The sequence below is a fragment of the Panthera leo genome, chromosome E1, assembly GCF_018350215.1.
Source record: "Panthera leo isolate Ple1 chromosome E1, P.leo_Ple1_pat1.1, whole genome shotgun sequence".
Lineage (NCBI taxonomy): Eukaryota > Metazoa > Chordata > Mammalia > Carnivora > Felidae > Panthera > Panthera leo.
In genome coordinates this window covers 38947285-38963137 of record NC_056692.1, presented here as the reverse complement: position 1 = coordinate 38963137, position 15853 = coordinate 38947285, and the positions used below count along the sequence as shown (strand labels likewise).

The following is a 15853-nucleotide window of genomic DNA, read 5'->3' as shown; positions in this document are numbered from 1 at the left end:
GGGTGAGAGGTGGGAGCTCTGAGTACTGGTCCCCCATCAGCCGTGAATTCGCTGTGATCCTGGGCAAGGGCGCTGCTCTCTCTGGGCCTTGATGTGTAGAGTGTGAAGTGTGGATAAACTTGGTCTCTGATGATCCTACAGGACTGCCACACTTGATCCTCTCAACCAGGAGCATCCATGGTCTCCTGCAACCTGTCCTCTGTGCCTCCTGCCTACAGAGTGACTTTAGGGGTAGGCAGGGGAGGGCAGGACAGTCCTTCTTGGAGGCACAGGGATGGATGGACTAGTTTTCTAATCTTCATCCGAATCTGTGTTCTTGTTAGCTTGCCAGGAGCTCCTGACCCAAGTGCCCATGCCAAATTCCACCTCTGAAGGTCAAGCGCAAATTAGAGCTCCTCTGCCACTTAGGGACCCTCAGACCCAACCTCTGGCTTCCAGGGGCTCAGGACTCTGCAGGCAGGAGCTGGCTTCCTCCTTCAGACTGAGATTGCCAGAGAGCTGAGGCTGGCTTCCTCCCTCAAACTGGGGACTCCCTGCAGGTGGGAACCGTTTCTCCTCTGCTCTCCCCACCTTCAGACTGGAGCTCCCTGACACGGGCCGTGTGGACCCCTAGACAGAGGGCTTCCCAAGGGCAGGCCTATCTTGTTCCACCAAAGACCCCAGCACAGCAAGGCAGGCTCTGAAAGCAGCTTGCCCCCTGGTGCTCATACCTGGCCCCCCATCCCCAGTCCCTGCCCACACACCAAGAGAAGGCAGCGAGGCAGTGAGACTCTGAGCCATGTGTAGAATAAATATAACTTTATTCTTTATCCAGTAGATCTCAGTGGAAAGTCCAACAGTAACAGGTGCACCAGCGGGCTCTGGGGGGATGAGACCCCAACCCCGGGGCAAGGAGGGCAGGGCAGAGCCAGCTCCCCCAGCCGGGGGGTGCAGGGGGTGAGGGGAGGGGACCCCCTGTAGGCCCGTCCTGCGGGGCGAGGGGGCACGGGTATGGTGGGGGTGGGGCAGGCCAGGGAAACGGAGGAACTCGGGCCAAGTGTCTGTCCGCCCATCCGCTGTGTGTGTGTGTGTGTGTGTGTGTGTGTATGTACACGTGTGTGTGTCTGGGGGCCCTGTGGGCAGTGCTGGTGGCTGTGAGGCTGGGGGACGGGGCAGCTTGAACCCCTCGGCCAGCCCCTTCGCAGTGGGGGCTGGAGGGCTTCGATGATGTGAGCCCTGATGGGGAGGCAGCTCTGCCAAGGCCACAGGGCGGAGACACACACACGTGGATGTTCTGAGGACCCCCCCCTTGCTTTGCCCCTGCCCTGTCTCTCCTGGTGAGCCCCCTCCTTCCAGGGGCTGCCGGAAACTGTCCACGCCCAGTGGTTAGGCAGAGGGAGAAGGGGAGGGCAGATCTTGGAAAGTTAGTACTTCACAGTTTTAAAGAGAAAACTGAGGAGGAAAAGGCTGGGGAGGAGGGCTAGGGGGTGCAGGGACATGGAGAGAGACTGGGAGCCCCTTCTGAGCCGCTCCCCTCTCCCAGGACCCACCCCCCTCCAGCTCTGGATCCAGCTCCCCCCAATACACAGCACAGATTCCTTCAGTATAAATGTGCTTAAAATGAAAATTCTTATTAAAAAAATCAAAACCAAAAAAAAAATTAAAATAAAAACAAAACCAGCGAGAATTAATACCTGGGGGTTGGTATGGCAGGGTATGTACAGGGGGAACCCCCCACCCCTGGCCCACCCCCTCTGTCACCAACCTAGGCAGGGGGGGGTTCCCGACCGGGGGGCAATGGCTTGCGGGTTCTGAGTATGGGGGAGCCAGGTCCTGGCGTTTGCTGGTGATGAAGATGTGGCAAGGGGGGCAGAGGGCTGTCTTGATGAACACCAGGCCCCCAGGCTCCATCCTGAGGCCCAGGACCAGGGGTCCTCACTCAGTTCATGACCTTGCCCCTGACATCAGCCCAGGCTGCAGGAGCAGGCAGTCCATCTGCACCTGGGCCTCCATCTGAAGAGTCGTCGCCTCCTCCCTCCTGTCCCCCAGGAAAGGGAGGACAGGTGGGGGGGCAGGGCTGGTGGGGGTCGCATGGTTGGTAGAAAGGCAGAGAAAAGCCAGGGCGTGGGGTGAGGGCTGTGTCCACGGGGCACGGGCGGTCACGGGGAGTGGGCGGCCGGGCTGCTTCTGTTTGAGCTGGGGCTGAGGCTGGGGCTACAGCTGCCGGGGGCGGGGGCCAGGCCGCCCCCATCCCGCCCCCCGCCCCCTGGCTGTCCGCTCAGAGTGTCCAGGCCCTCGGAGTTCTCTAGCATTTCCTGGATGAGAGGTGGCATGGAGCCCGGGATCTCCATCTTCAGCGTGATCACCCGCTCAGCCCCTGCAGGAAAGGAGGAGCAGAGGTCAGCACCCCGGCCCCCAGCCCCACAAAGCTCCAGGAGGGAGGGTGCAGGGGTGGGAGGACTGGTACTACCAGTATCAGCATCCAGTGTGGACCGAACTCAGGGCTCAGCTCTTTGACATAAGCCAGCTCTCCTAAGCCCCCAGGTCTAGGGGCAGCAGTGTTTCCAAACTCAGGCTCCAGGGTCAGACTGCCTGGGGTTGACACCGGGCCCTTTCCTAGGTGCTGTGTGTTACGGATTCTCCTACTGACACGTCAAAACTCTGTAAACACCATCATTAATTATCCCCAGGGAAACTGAGGCTCAGAGCTGTTAAGTGACCTGCTCAAGGACACACACCCACAGGGTCTGGAGGCAGAGCCATGCCCTCAACCACCACGCAGAGGTGACACTGCCACCTTAGAGCTCACAGGCAGGTCACCTGGGCACGGTGAAGTCCAGGTGAGTGGAGTGGGGCATCGTCCTGGGCACAAAGACGTGGCGTGTTGGCTCACACGTGGGGGGCCGGACTCTGGGCATGGGCCAGGTGTCGGGGTCCAGCCCTGGCGGACGCACAGGGCATCCTTCCAGGTGCGGGAGCCTCACCCTTAGCACTGATGCTTCGCAGGTCCGTGATCTTCATCAGCATCTTGGGGAACATGTGGGGGCGGCTGGGCCTCCGTTTCCGCACATAGACCTTCAGCGCCTCCAGCAGCGGCTCCTGAAGCATGTCCACCCTGTCTGGCTGCTCCAGGTCCTGCCGGTCTGAGGAAGCAGATGCCCCCTGAGCAGCTGCCCCGGAGAAGCAAGGAACACAGCCGCGCTCCCAGCCTTGGCCACGGGAGGGCGCGCTTGTCCAGGCCACAGGCTAAGCGTCTCTGCTCCTGGGACCTTCCCCTACAAGGGCAGTGGCTGGAGCCTGTGCGGCTGTGAGAAAGGCTCCAAGAGGCTCTTAAATGCGAGCAGAGAACTGGGGTGGGGCTTGTCCAGGGCCCCCTCTGACAGCCCAATTTATAGGGATGTGTCCCCTGAACACGGGCAGTGCCGTCCTCAGGCGGAGGGAGGATGCCCAGGTAGGTCTCACTCCCACCCATCATTGTGGACACCAGCACAGTATGTCAAAACTCTTAACAATAAAATAATAACACCAGCAAACATTTACTGGGCCTTACTGTAGTCACACTGTGCCTTATTTATTACTCTCTTAATCCCCCCATCAACTTTATGAGGTGGAGACCATTACTGCCCCATTTTAAAGAAACGGGGGCTCAGTGAAGTTCAGCAACTGCTCAAGGTCACAAGCTGGCCAGGATTTGAACCTGGGTGGTCTCACCTTCAAGCCTTCACTCTTAAGCCCCCTTAGAGTGGGAACCAGAGTTCAGGTCTCCACTGCCACTCCCTTGCTGTGTGACCGCAGACCAAATCCTGCCCCTCTGGGTTCTCAGTCTGCCCCTCTGAGAGGGGCCTGACAGAGGCTAAGGTCCCTTTCTGATCTGACCCTGGGCTTCTCCCTGGGAAGAGACTCCGGGGGCTGCCCCACCACCCACCCTGGGCCTGACCCCCGCAGTCCCAGGCCCCCTGCCCACCTCCACAGATAAGACAGATGGCACTGAGAAGACCAGTCTCAGCATCATCCATCTCCAGGGGCAGCAGCTGGTTGGCAAATGCGAAGACCAGATCCGTGAGGGGGCCGAAGCCGGCATTGTGCATCTGGGTCCGGTTCAGGGTCAGCCCATCTGAGAAGGTCATTGTGTCCTGCTCGGGCGTGTACCGCGTGCAGATCCGCAGGATCTGGGTACAGAGGATGCACAGGTTCAGGGACTTGACCCATCCTTCCAGCACTTCCAGTACCAGCATCCCCCACAGGACCACCTGGCAGGTGGCCAACCTGTCGGACAGAACCTTCTAGAATCTTCTGCAATGATGGAGATGGCCTAGGTCTGCACTGTGCAAGTAGTGGCCACCAGCTACAATGTAGCCATTGGGCACTTGAAATGTGGTTAGTGCCACTGAAGAATTGAACTAAGTTTAATTTTAATTAAATTTAAAGAGCCACACACAGCAAGCAGCTACTGTAACAGACAGTGCAGATCTAGATCAGCTGATCTCCATCCACAAGAGAATTTAGAGGGAAACTAGAATTTTCAGGAGGCAAGGACTGTAGCAGGTTTATGTCTACAGATCCTGGGACTGGGTACACAACAGAATTCCATAAATGTGTATCAGCTCCAACCATTCCAAACCCCGATCCAGATTTGAAACTCTTAAATCTGGGGCACGGGGACAGGAGACTACCCAGAGATGCCATACTCTGCTCCTCCTGCCCCACCCCCACCAGGAAGTTGTAAGCCTTGTCACCTCCCAGGTTCCCCTACCCTGGAAGTGGCCAAGAGGGGACAGGTGAGCAGAGCCCATCAGGGATGACAAGGAGAATCCTTTCAGCCTTGGCTTTGACAGTCCCCATCACACACATCCTGCCTCCAGCCTAGTCGCCCTCTGCCCCACCAAATGCCCTGTAGTCTCCTAAACCCAGCTGGTCTCACACCCTCTTGGGCCTTTCAAACCCTGCTCCTAAGTTAGGGCCCTCTCACATGCCCCTTCTACACAACCCCAAGCTGCCCCCTCCTCTGGATGCCTTCCCTGGGGCCCAGCAGCCCTGACTCTCTCCCCCAAAAGGGAAGGGACAGCCCTCCCCCATCTCCAGCCAGCACTCAGCACAGTTTTATAACCTCTGTTTACATATCTGCTGCCTCCACCCACAGAAGGTTCTCAAGAGAGGGGCTGGTGTTGTGTTCACCTCTGTTCCTGAAACCCAGCTCAAGGCCTGGCCACACAGGGTCCTACGTGAAACTTTATTAGACTGAAGACATGGGCAGATGGGTGGTGGGGTGAAAGGTTCAGTGGAAAGATCAGGTGGGCGTGGATGGATGCGTGTCTAGGTGAATCGGTGAAGCATGGCACATTCAGATGCTGAGTGGCTAAGTGGACAGGTGGACACATGGGGGAGAGGAAGGGTGGACACCGGGTGGTGGGCATTTGGATAGATGGATTCCAGATGTGTGTTTGGCAGGGTGGTTATTTGAGTGGCAGGACCTTCTCCAAGGACTCAGGGGCAGTGCCCGGGTGGGCAGGGTGCAGACCCTCACCAGGATGTCCAGGCAGGCAGCCTTGAGGAGGGTGATCTGGTCGGCAATGGTGAGGGTGGTAAAGCCGGGCAGTTGCTTGGCGAACTCCACAGTCTTAATGATGCACTTGGTGGAGAGTTCACTGAACTTGTCCCAGAGGTCAATGTCCAGAGAGACACGTTGCTCTGAGCTGTTGTTCTGGGAGGGACGGGGGACAGTGAGGGCCTTCTCCTCAAGTACCCCTTCTCAGCCTGGCTCCACTGCCCCCACAGGCCTGCCCTCCACCCACTTCACTTCCTGAGAGCCCCGGAATCAGGAGGCAGCAGGAGGAAGGAGAAGAGGGGAAGGGAGGACATGGAGGCCCAGGCAGGGGTGAGGAGGGGCGAGATGGGCCCCCTGGCACTGGGTGCACCCCACCCTGCCAGGCCGGGGGAAACCATACCGTAGTGTATTTGCCCAGCTGGCAGAGGGCGGGGAAGGTCTCCTGGTGCGCTTTGCGCACCTTCTCGATGAGCTCCCCAACCTCGGGCGTCAGCGTGTAGCTCTCTGAGCACTCAGGCTTGGGCGCCTCCTTCTTCTTCTTGTTTCTGTCGTTCCTCACAGCTGTGGAGGGCAGAGGCCGGGGTTACAGCAGGTGCGGGTAGTGGCCCATTCCTGCCTGAGCTCCTCCCACCAGACAGAACCACTGGCTGCCAAGGAAGTCACCCGGCCAGGCCCGGCGCAGGCGCACAGGAGCGCACTCACAGGAGTGCACGTGTGAATGCGCACATACGAGTGTGCACAGGCAGGTAAGGTGTCAGCACATGGCCCACCCCTCCACACCCACCTGACCCACACGCCAAGTCCTGCCCCAGCACGTGACCACAGCGCACACACCCCTTGGCCAGCCTGTGTCCCCTGTACTCCTACACAGCCACACCAGCCCACACTCCAAGTGTGCAGGTGTCCAGGGCTGAAAGCAAGTGTGCAGAGGGTCCCAGCTCCGTGCTCTGCCTCCCCCGCCCCCTACTCCCTCTGCTTCCAGGAAGGACTGGTTCCTGCCTCCACGGGCCCCCAGCCCCCCTGCCAGCAGTCTCCCTGGGGGTCCCAGGGACTGGCTCCGAGCAGCTCCCCAGCCTGAAAGTGGGGGCCCGGCGGGAGAATCTCTCGGCCCATTAGCCGGGGGAGCTGACAAATCACCAGGGGCGCTGAGCCGCACACACCACTCGGCTTTAAAGAAGCGATGGGGTCGTTACCAGCCGATTATCCCAGACACACAATCACTCACAGGGCCAGTGGTGGCGCGGCTGCTGACGCTGGAGGAAGAGAGGGGGGTGGGGGTTGGGGGCCCAGGGAGGGGGCAGCGGGTGGGGGTGGGGGGAGCTGGCATAATTTGGAGATCACTCATGTCGATTCTGCAAATTCAATAAAGTGCAAGGGAGAGGAGGGAAGAGGGAGAGGGAGAGTGGGGGGGGATAATTTGGGAAGAGAAAATTGCAGCTGTGACAAGACGTTTATCATTCGGAAGCTTTAATTCTATTGAAATGGCAGCTGCTCAGCTCCGGGGCACAGAGCAGCCGGAGAGGAGAAGGAGGGAGGGAAAGGGGGAGTTGGTGATGGGAGGGAGAGGGGGTCCCCACCCTGGTCCTTCTGCGCTGAAAAGCTCTGGGAGTGGAAGGCAGCAGAAGCAGTGGGAGGTGGCGGCGCTGGGCCCTGAAGGGAAGGGTCCCGGGCTGTCACCCACTCTACAGTGTAAAGCCACCGCTTCCTGGGTGCCAGACCACGCGTCCCTTGCCTCCCAAGGCAGGAGGTGGCAGGCTGCTGCAGGGCCCCTCTGCTCCTCTCTGGGGTTCCTTGTGTCCCCCCCCCCACATCCCCTCCCCACTTCCCTCTTCCACTGCCCTCCCCACAAAGGGCTAGGGGGTCCCGCAGCCCCCCTCCCCCACCCCATCCCCCAAGGCTCTGGCTCCATGGCAACGGCCACGCAGACAAGGAGGCGTCTGTCAGCGTCATTTATCTCTGACATCATCAATCACCGGTCACCACGGCAACACCCATGATTCAACACAAGAGGGTCTCCCTGTCCAGCCCTCCCTCCTTCCCTCCCTCCATCAGGCCTCAGCTGAGCCCAAACTGGAAACCCCCATTCCTCTGGGACCTGAGAAGTCCCAGTTCTCTCTTCCAACTCTAGGTCCCAGGCTTCACCAGACAATGGCTTTTAAATCCCTGTGCCAGCCACACACCCCCCCAACAACACACAAATACCAGCCAGCACCCCTCTGTGCAAGCCCTCCCCTAAGGTGCACAATCCAGAGGGCCTCAGGTGTGCCTGAGCCCCGCCCCAAAGCGCAGCGGGGCCTGGAAGCAGACACACATGCATGCGTGTGCGAGCACACACAGCCAATTGCATGCAAACGGAATGGCTGCCCACACACAGACACACAGCGGGCTAAAGGTGCAGACAGACGCACACGTCCTTGCAGCTGTACACAAACCGTCCTCAACCATGAGCCCGCACACTGCACCACGGGCACACGCGCTCTGGTCCACACACACATTATCCACCCGCCCCGACTCCCATGGCCTTTTAGGAGCACGTTGGGCCCTGCCTAATGCAGAGCCGGCTCCTGGCACCGTGGCACTCACACTCCTTGGACATGCCCACTTCAAAGCACTTCTGCAGCCGGCAGTACTGGCAGCGGTTCCGGGTCACCTTGTTGATAATGCAGTTCTTGTCCCGGTGACACGTGTACACCATGTTCTTCTGGATGCTGCGTCGGAAGAAGCCCTGGGTATGGAGGAAAAGGAGTCAGGTCAGCCGCACCCACGGTGGGAGCGTGGCGGGCCTGCAGCCTCGGCCTGGAGGGTGGAGAGCCACGCCGCTGCTGTCCTAAGCCCGACGAGGTGAAGAAAACAGTCCCACAAAGACACCCCCAGAAGAATCCCAGTGCCCGCCTTAACACTGCAGGTGGGCAGCGGTCTTCCCACAACCCATACCCACATGCCTGGCTTTCTCCCTCCCAGGGAGAAGGATCTCAGGGCTGCTAGTGAGTCAAGAAAAGGGGCAGAGGGGACTAGATGGGAGAGAAGCAGAGCTCTGGAATCCACAGCCCCAGGCTCAGAGCACAGGAGAAAGAGGCCATAGAGGGACATACGCAGGCTAGCCAGAGAGGTGGAGATGCACACGTGATCGGGAGTAAGGCAGCGAGACACATGGTCACCGACCAGGCAGATGTCCATGGTCACAGGCAGACCTGGGCTGGTCAGAGGCTGCACACACAGGCTGACCAGAGACAAGCACCCAGGGACAAACTAGGAACAACCAGACAGGACAGGCGGACACACACATCCGAAGCCTTGTGCTTTGCCCTTGTCTTCGCCCCGCCCCTGGGGATAGCCACTCCACGCCGAGGGGCAGCCTCAAGCCATGCAGCTTCTGAGCCCCAATCTCTGGGGAAGGAACCAATACAGAGGCTCAGGCACAAGGGAGAGGGGAAGAAGCCACACCCACAGCTGCTGGGAAGGTGGCAGCCTCATCTGCACTCTTGAGCCTATTGTGGGCACGGGGAAATCCAGTCAGACCCCGGGGAGCCCACAGCCTGGGCACCCGAAGGAGGCCAAAGCAGGGCGCCTGCTCCTACCTGCCTCCCGCCAGGCTGCCATGGTGAGGTTCAGGCAGGGCCACTGGGGGCAGGCCTCCTGGCTTTCCAGCCAAGACCCAGTTGGCAGCCAGCTCACTATGGCAACCTGGGTGGCAGCAAAGGGAGTGCACACCCTGGCAGCTAGAGGATGGAGACAAGGAGAGGGGCTCAGGCAGAGGGGGGACCTCCTGTTTGGGGGTTCCTGATCATCTACAGGAAGGTTCTAATGCAGTGTCCCTCTCCTCCAAGGATCTGCCACCTTCTGCACAGAAGGAAGCAAGGGCAGCAGTTTCAGAGACATCCCCCATCCCCAGCCCCCCACCCCCAGCATACTCCAGGACGAGGCAGTGGGGACATCCCATTTATCTAATCAGGACTGTCCTTCCCAGTGACCCCCTCAACTCACCTTGCAGCCCTCACAGGCGCTGACCCCATAGTGGTAGCCTGAGGATTTGTCTTGACAGACAAAGCAAGGCTTGTAGATGCGGGGGAGGGGGGGTGGCGAGGGAGGACTGGGCACTATCTCTTCGGAACTGCTGCTCTGGGTCTCAATGGCTAGAGAGAGAAGAGGGGAGGAGCAGTTAGAGACCCAGGTCACCATCCCTAATACCGTACCCACCCTGCCTCTCCCAGCCCTCACCACTGCTCCCTGGGCTCTCCCTCTAAGGCAGGGACAGTCTCAGGAAAGCTGGGACTTCACAGCCAGACGTGGAGAACGAGGCTGCCAATGAAGCTTCCAGCACCCCATCACTCCTGCCTACTCCCCCAGCACCCCGCCTTTCAAAACCAGAAAGATCAGAGGATAAACCATCAGATTTGTATGTAGACATAGCCACACTTGGGGGTTGGGGACAGGAGTCAGCCTGGCTCTCAAGCCCTGGCCCCATCTCCCCCAAGTTAGGAAGGAGTTAAGGCCTGATGAGGAGGGAAGGAAGAGGACACAAGCTGGGGGCAGAGGAAACTGGGGTCAACAGGATATTCAAAGCGGCCACTCCCCCACCCCCTCTGCTTCCGTTCCCCCCCTCCACCCCTCAGCCAGCAGCCACAGCCCCTCCTCCACCTAAACAATCCCCTGGCCAGGGACCCAAGGCAGGGTGTGGAAAGAAGATTTGCCAATGTTGGAGCAGAGCAGGTGGGGATTCCCCTGAGATAAGCAGGGGGACCCCCCGGAGGCAGGGAGAAGACTCCCTCTGGACCCCGGAAGCCCACTGCTCTAGATGCCCCCTATCTAGGGGGGAAGCAGCATGACAAAAGGGGATCTGTTCTTATCAATGCTCTGTCTGTCTGCCCTCAATACTATGTCCGGGTTACTACCCTCCTCCTCTCTGGTTATTCAGCCCCAAGAGGGCAGCGGGAAGGGGGGGGGGGGGAGTGACCCAGCCAACAGGGGCAGCCCCCACTAGCCAAATCCTCCCCAGTGCCTGGCCCCCTGCCCATCACCCCAGGCAGAACAGAGCTGGGTTAGGTGGGGGCTGTCTGTGCCCAAAGCCTGGGCAGCTGGGGGTGTATCATGCTGGATGAGAACTGTGACCCGAGGCAATCCCAGATTCCCAAGGTGCCACCCGGCATCCCCCAGAGGCCTTTGCCACATCTACTTGTCCGGGGCCAAGGAGGGGCAAGGATGCCTCCCTGAGCAGGTAGATCCTGGCCTCCTCCCACACCCCAGAATCCTACCTAGTCTCCTCCCAAACTCCAGCGTGCAAGGTTCTGGAATTCAAAGGAGCTCAGGGCAGCTCCTGACCCAAGCACCTTATGGCCATGAATCACATGACCCCAAAGTCCAGACACAGAGAAAAGCAGTAGCCGGACACTGGGGGCTGGCTGCGTACGACCACCGCCCCCACCTTACCTGCAGACACACCAGGGACTGCCAGGCGGCTGATGACAGGGAACCAGGCCAACAACCTTGGCAGGGTTTTCCTGGCTCTTTGCAGGACCTGGGCACCACTTCCCTGGTCAGCCTGGTTGACCACCACTGCCATGGTCCCGTGCCCCGTCCCTGCCCAGAGACCAGCCTGCAGCAAAGGAATAGTGGATGCCCATACCCCCACCAGTCCACAGCCTGTTCACTGACCTCCCCTGGCTCTCTGCTTCTCACCCCAACACTGAGCTGCCCTGGCCTGGTTTTCCCCCCACCTCACCCTCTCAGAGGCCAGACAAGCAAATCAGACAGGCGAGAGGCCTGAGAACAGCTGCTGGGGGGGGTGGGGTTGGGGGCTCTGGGTGAGGCCAGGAGGCAGAGGGGTGAGTGACAAAGAAGCTCTTTGTTGTGCTAACTTTTTCCAAGACGTAAAAGGAGTAACAATAGACAATCCAGACTGGTTGTGGGGGGGGGGGGGGTGTCAAGGACAAGGGGGTGTGTGGGGGGGACCATGGCCTAGAATCCCAGCTTGCTTTCCAATAAGCAGAGGATGAAGGCACCAACCTCCCCTCCCCTCCGCATCCACCCTTTGCCCTGGCCCACCTCCCCAAAGCCCCACCTCTAAAATGGGCCAGACAGGAGGAGAAGAAAGGACAGATGGAGCTTTGGGGTACGAGTGGGGCAGAGGGAAGGGAGGGCATAGGGAGACACACAGGATACCGTGATGAGGGACAGACAGCTCTAAGGCCAGGGACTGACTAAAGGGGCAAAGGCCCATAGAAATTTGGAGCTAAGGCAAAGTCCAGAGGATGTTTACAGAACTTAAAAGCATGTGCTTTTTAAAATCGTTTTTTGGCAGGATGGGAGAGGTGAGCCTTGGTGGGAGCTACAGTCTGGGCTGGGTGAGGCCTCCCTGCAGCCCACCCCACTGTGGCTGGCTGCCTCTGAGGCTCTAGCATGCTCTGCACCCCCACCCCCTGCACATCCCCACCTGTCACCCAGGTAACACTTCGGAGGTTTTGCACCATGCCCTTTGAACCCAGAGCCCTGGCCCAGTCTCCACCTCCCAGCCTCTGGCCAACAGCCTAGTGAAGCTGGGCCTGGCGGGTGGGGGTCGGGCGAGGGGGGGGGGGGGACGGCACTCTGGGACCCTCCCGGCGTCTGCAAGAGTTAGGAGTCGGCCTTACGTCTGCACACTGGACCTTTGGGGGAAGGACTGCCAGGGCCTGGCCCCTCCCTGCTCACCTCCCTCCCAAGAGGCCCCAGCCCACAAATCTCTCTTCCTGAAGGAGAAGGCTGCAGGAGCACCACACCTTCTCGGCTCCAAGTGCCCGAGGGGGAGCGCCCCCTCGGAGGGCTGGAGCCGGCCCAGGAAGACAGGCGTCCCCTCCCGCCAGAACTGCCAGGTGCCCCTCCCCCACCCTTGGCGGGCAGGGGCCAGGAGGCAGAGGCACAGCGCTCCGGATTCCCCACGCCCCAGAGCCGTTCGCAGGCTCGCACAAGGGGCTGGTTTCCTGGAGGAGATCAGCAGGAAATCAGCCGGGCCCCTGGCCAGCGGCTCCCCTCCCAATCCAGCTGGCGCCCGCTCCTCCGCAGCTCCCCTCGCTGCCCCTGGGGAGGGCTGGGGAGGGGGCACAGGGCCCCCCTGTACTGCCCCCTCCTCCCTCCCCGCGGGGGAGGGTGGGGTGGCTCTGGGCGTAGGGCGGAAGGAGGCCCCTAGCCCAGCGCCCCGATAAGCATCTCTCCCCCTCCCCCCACCACGGGCATCCACGTGCTTCACATTCTTGGACGTCTGGGAGCGGGCGGAGGCGTGAGCGGTGAGATTGGTGGGGGACAGATGGGGAGCCGCATCCCGTGTACCCCTTGTCCTCCAGTGCCCCTCCCCCCAGTAGGGTCTCTGGGGATGGAGGCGAGGTCCCCACAGGGCCCTGCGGGATTGAAAGATCTCCTTCCACAGCCAGGCTGCCCTCTTCCCACCTTGCATGCAGGTAGCAGGAGGCAGTGAGCAGGCTGGAGGGCTCCTGTCACCATAGGACCTCCACACACACCAAGGGATTCCTCCCAAGACAGTGGTGTGACCCCATGTACGGCAGGGTCAAGTCACCACCGGAAGCCTTCAGGTCTTTCCTGCGCCTCAGAACAACTCCCAGCCCACAGCTTTGGGGCTGAGCCCACTGGTACCCCCACTGAGGACGCATACACACGCCTACAAAGGGACCTTGGGAACAGGGAAACCCAGATCTCTAGCTCTACCTAACCTGACAGGGTGTGGGAAACAGCCCTCCACTTCCCTATCCCGAGCCTCACCAAACTCAAGGCCTGTTGGGACCCCATGCTCCTCCTCCCCAACCAGTTTGGGGCCAGGGAGAGCTGAGCTGCTCCCGTGGGGTAAAGGAAGAGATGGGGTTGGAGCCCAAGGTCTCTGATCCCAGCTTCCCCCTAGTCTTCTGGCACAGGTGGCCAAGGTGGTGGAGGGGGTGACCACAGCAGCCGTGCCCCAATTATCCCATTGCGGAGGAACACCTTCCTCCAGCTGTGAAAAGTGGGGAAAAGGGTCTTAGTGTGGCACTTCTTACCAATCCCCTTTGGCCAAAGTCGGCCCACTCACACACCCCCTCCCTCCCATGGTAGGCAGCCTGCAGCCTCCCAGCCACTCAGCCCCAGAGGCAAAGGTCAAGGGGCAGGACAATAGGAAAAGCTGCAGATGAGGTGGCTCTGGGAGGGGTACAGGTGGGGTGTCTCTTCACTTCAGGTCTCTCTTCCTAGAGCAAAGGGGCTGGGGGCTGCCCTTCAACCTTCTCCAATCTGCTGGGCCCCTAGAGACCCACTCCACCCCTCCTCCCAGGCAGGCAGCAGGGAGGCAGCCAGTCGGGAGGGTGGGAGAAGCTCCGGGGAAGAGTTGAGCCCCGAGCTGGGAAAAGGAAGAAACCCGAGCCAGGTAACAATAGCCCTCTAGCGCCGGCTCCCTCCCGCCCAGGTACACTACCTCACAGCTGGGTAGGAACACGCCCAGGTGTGCACCCCAGGCGCTAGCTCTCGAGGGTGCACAGAGCCCCTCCCTTCCACAAGAGCCCGAACCCAGACGGAGGACAGCGGGAAGGTGAGCTGGCTGCAGGGCTCCAGGGTTCAGCACCCCTCTTAGGGTCAGCCCAGTTCCCTGCTCCTATCCCTAAGCGAAAACAGGGTAACAAAAGGACACAGCTGGGTTGGCAGGGAATGCATCCCTCATTTCCAGAGCAGCCCCAGACCCACAAAAAACAAACTCATTCCCAGAAAACAAACCAGCTTAGGATTACTAGGGAGGGATTCTTTCCACCAGAGCAGCCTCTCCCTGCCATTCCTGAGACAGAAACCTCAAAGATGCCAGCCAAGTGTCCAGAGACAGGACAACCCTCATATGAACAGGTGCCCTCCCCAATGTAAAGAGTTGGTTAGGATGGCAGACGGGTGTCAGTGAAGTTGCCCCTTCCTGCCACACCCCACTGCCAACACCAAAGACACTAAGCGCTCCCCGGACAGGGACTCTAATGACACAAGGGCAAGGGCTGGGGGCAGCAGCTGTTGCACAGGAGGGGGCTCTCCCCCAGGCTTTGACGGGTGGGACCTGGGAAGGAGGCCCCTCCTCCTGGAGCAGATAAGCCCAGATAGGACCTTTACCCCACCCTCCAGGGTGGGAGAAAGGACCACTCTGCCGTGAAGCTACTGGATTCCTAGCAAGAAGATACAAAGTGGAGGCAAAGGGCTCCACTTCCCCTGCAAGAAGTAGCAGAACAGATGAACGAATGCTTCCCGAAGGGAGGAACCTCTAAAGTTCCTCAGCCCTAATGTAACAGAAAGAGCACCCAGGGGTTACTTGGAAGGGTCCAATTGTCCAGCAAGGGCACCCGAGTTTCAGCAATAGAGACGGGAAAGTAGAGACAAGACCCCCACCGCGCCCCAGGCCCGCATCCCCAGTGGGAGTGGAAGCTCCACCACCCACCCCCAGCCCCAGCTCCTACAATAGGAGAGGGGAGGCCGGTACCTACAGTGGTTTGAGCCATTCCAAAGCGGAGTCCGGAGCGGGGTGGAGTAGGGACCAGGGGCGGGGAGCCCTTTCTCCGGGAGCAAACAGGCCCGGTTCTGGTTATAAAAATCCACCACCAGGAAGGGATTGGGGGTGGGGGTGAGCCCCCCCACTTCCACACTCTCGTACATCTTCCCCGCGAAGACAAGAGGTCCGGGCGGGGAAGTCCTGCGCGCCGCCTCTCTCACTCAGCCGGCGGCGCCATCCTCGGAGAGCAGCTGGGGGCGAGGGGCACGTCCCCCTCGCCCCGACTGGCGACCCGGGCCGGGGGCCGCCCGTCGCCCGAAGTCCTGCGTCTAAGTCGGCTGGCCGCTCCGCCAGTCCCAGGTGAACAGCGGGGAAGTTGTGTGCGGGGGCCGAGGGGGGGTGTCCCTCGGCTCCCCCCGGGAACGCCCGGCGGAGGCCCGGGAACTCAGCGGCTCCACCTCGAGGGGGCTCCCGTCTCGAGTCGCATGCTGTCCTAGGCAGAGTCCCGCGGCTCCCCAAGTGCGCCGGTCGGGGGCGGGATCGGCGCGGGGCACGGGGGGTGGGGGGTGGGGGGGGACGCCGGGCACTTCCTCCTCCCCGGGGCTCCCGGGGCTTCTCCGGGACGAGGATTCCGGGTGGGGGTGGGGACCCCGCGCGGCTCCGCCTCCGCCAGGCCCGGGGCCGCCGGCCGACGCTCGGTCTCGGAGGTGCTCGCCGCTGCCCCCTGCCCGGAGCCTGCGCGCCCCCTCCCCGGCGGTCCCACCCCCTTTCCTCCGCCCCGTCCCGTCCAGGCACCGCCCCTGACTTAACCCTTGCCCGGCGGGTCCGGCGGGCGAAGCTCAGGGAATTGACAGGGAGAG

General features: G+C 60.8%; 1 protein-coding gene across 10 annotated transcripts in view; it reads right to left on the bottom strand.

Moving 5' to 3' along the window:
- Positions 1 to 783: 783 nt before the first annotated feature.
- RARA (retinoic acid receptor alpha) overlaps positions 784 to 15853 on the bottom strand; it is a 44614-nt gene continuing 29544 nt past the window's right edge. For 8 of the 10 annotated variants that reach the window (XM_042915598.1, XM_042915605.1, XM_042915601.1 and 5 more), the window contains exons 3-9: positions 9509 to 9657; positions 8108 to 8249; positions 5925 to 6085; positions 5504 to 5680; positions 3944 to 4148; positions 2964 to 3122; positions 784 to 2356 (exon numbers count right to left, since the gene is read on the bottom strand). In XM_042915598.1, coding sequence (XP_042771532.1) covers positions 2139 to 2356; positions 2964 to 3122; positions 3944 to 4148; positions 5504 to 5680; positions 5925 to 6085; positions 8108 to 8249; positions 9509 to 9657 — 1211 coding nt within the window. In that variant the 3' untranslated portion in view covers positions 784 to 2138. Of the gene's footprint in view, positions 2357 to 2963; positions 3123 to 3943; positions 4149 to 5503; positions 5681 to 5924; positions 6086 to 8107; positions 8250 to 9508; positions 9658 to 10951; positions 11311 to 14988; positions 15550 to 15853 lie in introns of those variants that run through there. The other 2 variants (XM_042915606.1, XM_042915607.1) reach the window with 2 other exon arrangements.